This window comes from Acyrthosiphon pisum, chromosome X (assembly GCF_005508785.2).
Source record: "Acyrthosiphon pisum isolate AL4f chromosome X, pea_aphid_22Mar2018_4r6ur, whole genome shotgun sequence".
Taxonomy (NCBI): domain Eukaryota; kingdom Metazoa; phylum Arthropoda; class Insecta; order Hemiptera; family Aphididae; genus Acyrthosiphon; species Acyrthosiphon pisum.
In genome coordinates this window covers 40,763,878-40,770,346 of record NC_042493.1, presented here as the reverse complement: position 1 = coordinate 40,770,346, position 6,469 = coordinate 40,763,878, and the positions used below count along the sequence as shown (strand labels likewise).

At 27.6% G+C, this 6,469-nt stretch overlaps 1 protein-coding gene across 1 annotated transcript; it reads right to left on the bottom strand.

Moving 5' to 3' along the window:
* Nucleotides 1-235: 235 nt before the first annotated feature.
* Nucleotides 236-5,789, bottom strand: LOC107883377. The gene is made up of 3 exons (XM_016803256.1): nt 5,520-5,789; nt 5,265-5,453; nt 236-385 (listed from the first exon to the last, which is right to left on the bottom strand). Exons 1-3 carry the CDS (start codon nt 5,787-5,789, stop codon nt 236-238), a joined length of 609 nt encoding a protein of 202 aa, XP_016658745.1.
* Between the last annotated feature and the right edge of the window lie 680 nt (nt 5,790-6,469).

Sequence of the window (6,469 nt, the reverse complement as noted above, 5' to 3'; positions counted from 1 at the left end):
TATGTAGAGTCGCTTACATAGATTTTTTGTGGATAGAATTGTTTTTTTTTTTATGAAAAAAAATGTAAAAATATTACACAATATATTATACCATTTTTTGTGTTAATTCCAATATATTAAGTACAAACTAGCAACTACACATACTTAAGCGTCTCAAGCTACTTATAAATAATTAATAAAATTACAATAACTTACTTCAATAGACCACTCAATCGGTTTTCTTTCCTTGGCAGGTTTAATAATTGATTGATACAATAATTGATTGAGCTTGACAAGCTTCGATCGTTGCTTGGATCGGTATTTGAGGCGGTAGAATAGGTACAATGTAATCAGAATAATGCTTGTAGGAAATGCCCAATTCTAATAGAGACGACTCTTGACCATACTAATGTATAAAAATATGATCATACAATATTATTGTAAGCACTTATAGGAATGACCAGTAGGTACCAGGTTCAGGTAGGTAATAACTGGGTATTTTATTTACCTGTTCCATTGTTAAAGTCCGAAACACCAAACAAGACAGCAGTTTTGACTTTAAACACTAGATATTACAAATCACTGACCAATATTACGTCAAATGAGAGAACGCCGTATGGAATAAAATGACTTCATCACCGTCGTCGCGTCGGACGCTTGTTCATATTTCCGACTTGATAATAATATACTTATACACGCAACAACGTAGGGAAAACCAACCTTTTTTCTTTATAATCTATATCTTTATATTAAGATTTCTGAGTAACATAGTTTGGTGAAATTAAAAGTTACAGTGGTTAAATTAAGATTCGTGGTGTTGAAGTAATGTCATTATATATTTATCCAACAATGTATTGGTGTTATTTTAACCATCATTGAACACATGAATATTTTTACATGATTTTAACACCAAGTTAACGTAAATACAACTAGTTTATTGATAGTTGTTTTACATAAATGCAGCATTTAAAAGTTATTTTCTTCAATTTGACTATAAATAAATGTTGTTATATCAACTAATAAACCAACATCAATTTCTTACTATTTTAACTATATAAATTGTTGAACTAAAATGTTAATTCAGTTTCACATTAGTGTTACCTTAACTATCCTAAGCACATAACTTAAAATTTAGTGGTTCAACAATTTATGTAAATGTTAAATTAATTACAGATTTCTATGTGTGTATCTTTATTTGTATGCATATTTTAATTTTTCTTATCTTTATTTGTATTATATTTTATCATTTTATTATTGACATTTTTTCATAAGATCGAAAAAATCAACTGATTTATTAAAATTATAATTTATTAATTTCTATTATATTTATTGACAATTTTTTATAAAATTGACATTTTTAAATAACTTTTTACAAAAAATATTAATTTTGTACAAATTATATACCAATTTTGCATAATTGGTGCTTATGTCATGTTATAGCCGTTTGTACGTAAGTGTATAATTTAACTCTAAAGTATACCTATCAAAGTTATACCAAGTTTTTTGTTTTTTCTTAATTCTCATACATGATATAAATTTCATCTTCAACTATATTGTTTCTAGATAAGCGCTTCCTTTTAACACCAACCCGTGACACAAAATCTGGACTTGCTTTTTAGTTTAGATTATACAGTCAAACTTGGTAGACCCGAAATCGTTGATACCTCGAACTTTTTCCAGATCCCTAGAATTCCCTATTATAAATTATCCAAGAATAACTTGAACTTTTTGGCTGGTCCCTACTCACTTTACCTTTGAGTTAATCAAGTCCGACTGTATTGGTAAAATAGTTATATGTTGTTTTGTGAGTGTAAAAAAGAAAATATGAGAATAAGTCAACTCAATCGTTAGTCAGTTTAAATAGGTTAATAAATAATTTATTGTATGGTGACAAATTGTTAAATTTTAAATTTTCTATTGATGTTATACCTATTACAAATCCCTTAAAGCATATACGTTTTAAGGGGATAAGTATAGGCAATTTAGCGAATATTTTTTTTAGTAAGTTTAAAAGGAAATCAACAACAGTGTACCACTGTTCCGTTATTGTGATTACGTACCTACTATAATATTATAGCGATGCATAATATTATTGTAATAAGAAATAACTAATAAATAATTTAAAAATTAAATATCAGTATAAGTACCTAAGTAAGGTATATAAACTTATTCATTGTAATAAATTATGAATTGTATTACCTAATATACGATATATGGACCGAATTCATGATGTTAAATTGAACAAATATACTTATTAGTTATTATGTTAAACAAATTTCACTTGGGTCCAGTGGCATACTTAGGAATTGGTTCTGGGACTAGGGATGTGCAAAAAATATCGATATTTTCATATCTTCGATATTTTTGACGTATCGATATTTTTGTTCTGATATATCAGTTTCTTAACAAAAATTCAGTGTTGCCAATGGTACGGTATCTGTTCGGAGGGTAATTTAATTATCCGTGCAGTCGGAGTACGGACAACCAATAATAAGCCAAAAAGTACGGAAAATTCAAAAATTATTTAACGTTAGTTTTTAGTTTTATACTAAGTCTAATGTTGTAATTATTTTGTATTTGATTAGATTTTCATATTATAATTATATAATATTGAACTTGGAACCTGCCTTTGACTTTTAATCATGATATTATGTGGGCTAGACTAAGATGGTGCTCAGTTCCCTGTCTAGTTAAAAATCATAGAATTTCCACATAAACGAAAACACAGTTTGTCTGATACATTTTATAATTAGCTTTAAAAGGAAGTACATCTTAACATAAGAGTGCTAAGATCTTTATTGAGATTCTAATAAGATAAAACCAGGGAATTAAATAATAAATGTAACAAATGTTGAAAAACTGGTATTTTACATTATCCTAATAAATTATAAAGTGACATTGATGCAATAAACCACAGCCTTTGGACTGTGGTCCACAGGATATAATATACAAGCTGATATTATATTATAATAAATAATAGCTATCGTTATTTGTTACTATATTACTTAATTTTATTGTTTCTTAATATTTTTTAAAATGAGTGATAGTTTACCGGAGAGTCGTCTATTAGCGTACTTTTTAAAAAAATTGATCGATATAATTATCAATGTAGAAAGTGTGGCAAAACATATAAAACACCAAATGGTGGAGTAGGTAATCTGAGGGCTCATTATTTCACTCATGTAAAGGCATCCAAACACATCCAAACACCTGAAAATAAATTACAAACTACATAGACTGAAATCGAAACGGAAACTGAAATGGATATTGATGATCCCGAATTTATCAGTTATAGCTCCTGGACTTTACAAATAAAGAAATAGTATAAACAATGCCGCATTTACCGACTATAACACCTCTTTCAAACGCCAATACTTTGAGGAGCTGTAACTCGCAAACCAATCAACGAAATTTAAAAATGTTAACGCGTAAATTCTCAATAAAAATGGGATTATTAATTCATGATATTTTTATTATATGTTACCATTTGAAAATCGAAAGTTGATAGTGGTTTCACCAATAAATATAGGGGTGAAAAAAATTAAAATATTATACGGTTTTAGAAATATAAACCTAGAAGTTTAAAAAAAAAAAAATTCAAAAAAAGTTAATACTTTTCGAGATAATTAGTGTACCCACTTAAATGGATCACCCTGTATATTAGTTGATTATTTATTATACACTTGAAACATACTGATTTATTTCTGTTTTAATATTTTTTAACAAGTATAATTTACTGTTTATCTAATTTCAATTTGTATTACATTGTACATGGTGCACTTTATCATACACTTTGAAATTAATTATTACTGTTTAATGATTTTTGTTTAAGTGAGTTTTTTAAATCATATGTGTATAATTTATTTTAATATGACTTCCCTTAAATTAAGTGACATTTTTTACAAACGTGATATATTTGTTTTCAACTTATTTTATATAATAGTATATATAATATTTTATAAAATACTCATGAAAATAATGTAAAGAACATGTACTTACTGTGTTTTAAAATGTGTATAATTAACGCGTGTAATTAGCATAAAATCATTATTAAATAATTTTGGTTACTATTAAATTATTATAATTGATGATAAAATTATATTTACGATAACAATTTTGATAAGAACAATATTGATAACAATATCGATATATCGTTGATTTTAGAGGAATATTATCGATTATCGATATTGTAAAACTCGATATATCGATCTTGACATCGGTTTGCGCATCCCTATCTGGGACGAGATATAAGTCTTTATAATAGAAATAATGGGGGGCTATACCCCCACACCATCTATTGTTCGTTAAATTTCATAAATCATAATATTTTATTATAATAATTTAGCTAGGATTATGATGTACTTTGAATTCCAGGCTTCTAGCCACGCGATGCTCGTGCCCTCTTTTTATTACATACACGTAACACGCATTTTTGAATCAAAATAAGAAGTTTTAATTTGCATTTGTTTGATCTTTTCACAATTTTAAAGTATTTAAATCCAAAATTTGAATTTTAAAATGTTTACATGCTCTTACACGATTTTTTTTTATGTACATTTAATAAATTATAGCTAGGACACTATATGTACAGACTACAGGTAAATAAAAATGTTGTTGTCTAAACCTATATAAAAATAATAAAATAAAAATGAATGGTAATAATTGTTTTTCCAAATTTAAAAAGTCCAAAACGATCAGTTCTGTATAAAAGCTAGTAAAACTTTTTAACCATTCTTTAAAATGTATAGAATAATTTAAATGTACCAAATTTATAACAGAAATATAAAAAAAAAATAAATATGTAGAGCATTTTTTAGTGCATTATTCAGAATTTTTAGGGCATTTTTAATCATAACTTTGCGATATTTTATTTTATTTTATTATGTACATAATAGGTACTGATATAATTTCTTGTTAAACATATTTAATGTTTTATGCTTTATTTTATATTTGTTTTAGACATATTAATAAAAAAACTATTACAATAATAAAATTATACCTAGGTACCTATTTATAATATTAGGACAAACATTCAAATCCGTCAACCACGCCGCAACCAGTAACTCCACCAGCCGGCTCCCAGGAGCGACAGCTGGCCATGGTGGAGCGATGGACTATTTAAATGAGTTTTAGTAGATTCATGACATTTTAATTTAGATGAAATCTACAGAAAAAAATGAATAAATACCAATCATATATAAATATGTAATTGTCTTCAATTATTAAAAATTGTTATTAAAATATTATAAATGTAAATTATAAGTTTAATTGTGAAAATAACTTGCCTTTTTCCAATTAGAAAATCCAGTAATAGTTAAAGTGTTTTCTGAATTTCCATAGTCATTTGAAAAGATGCGGCAAGCAAAGCAAAATACTGCATTCATTTTAATGCTATACTCAACCCAATCAAAATGTGTATAGTAAACTGATGTGAATGAACGATTTTGTGTGCCGAATTTGGTTTTTGGATAAACCTAAGTTTAATTTAATAATTAAAGAATAGTATTCATCAATAATAAAATATTTTTATATTTACTTACCTTTAACATAGGCCTTATAGGACCCGAGTCCATATCTCCAAGATCTGTATCTAAACTATTTGCAAATGTTGAGCTAGATACAAGTAAAAAGGGTTTTTCAATGGGTCTGTCCTGAACCTGAATAGTTTCTGTTTGAGTGCTACATGGATCTGGATCGTCTACTAGTTGATCATTTTTTTCTTGAGTATCCATATTGTCTGTAAGCGGAAAATTATCTTTTTTAGTAACTTCACGAAATTTAAAAATATCAAATACTTTTCTTTTATCCATTGTAAAAATAATAAACTATTACACTTACACTTTACATTGAAAATATAAATATTGTTAATATATCAATAATAATCATAAAACTCACTCAATTAATAATGTAGGTATTATACTATTATAATGTACAGAGTGAAGAGACAAGTTACAAGTGTACTGTAGACAGGGGTGTTCCCATAGGGTATACTACATATACGCCGTATACTCTCAAGATATTTTGTCAGAACTATGGGTATACTGCGTATACTCTCAAATTATATAAAAAAAAAAAAACTGGTTTTGGTTACTCAGAAAATGCTACGAAAGTAAATTTCGTCTATGTTTGAAATCACATTTTTTCCATTTATACTTCAATTATATGACGCTGATAACGGAAATATGACACTTATATCTTACAACAGTTACAACTATTATTAGATTCTCAGACGCGATTGCAACGGACGACACGTACGATCGGCAATGCTGGTCGCCTGAATCGCACTTATCGCACTTATCGTAGGTCAATCGCGTCGCGTGTAAATCGCGTAGTGTGCGGAGGGCCTTAGATGATGGAAATGCGTCTGACTCTGAACACGATTAATTTAATCAGTACATCCGTTACCGCCGACTTGTAACATTTTATTATTTTTATAAATCGATTGTGCGTTGTGTGATCTACCGTTCTTTGTTTACCGTGAATAAGTTCT

Bases quoted from the DNA above. Each gene is read 5' to 3' on its own strand.
- LOC107883377 (XM_016803256.1), bottom strand. From the start codon at position 5,789: ATGGATAAAAGAAAAGTATTTGATATTTTTAAATTTCGTGAAGTTACT. The intron at 5,454-5,519 runs GTAAGTAAATAT...AATTAAACTTAG, and splicing joins CTATAAGGCCTATGTTAAAG to GTTTATCCAAAAACCAAATT. The intron at 386-5,264 runs GCAAGTTATTTT...TTTATACATTAG, and splicing joins GATTTTCTAATTGGAAAAAG to TATGGTCAAGAGTCGTCTCT.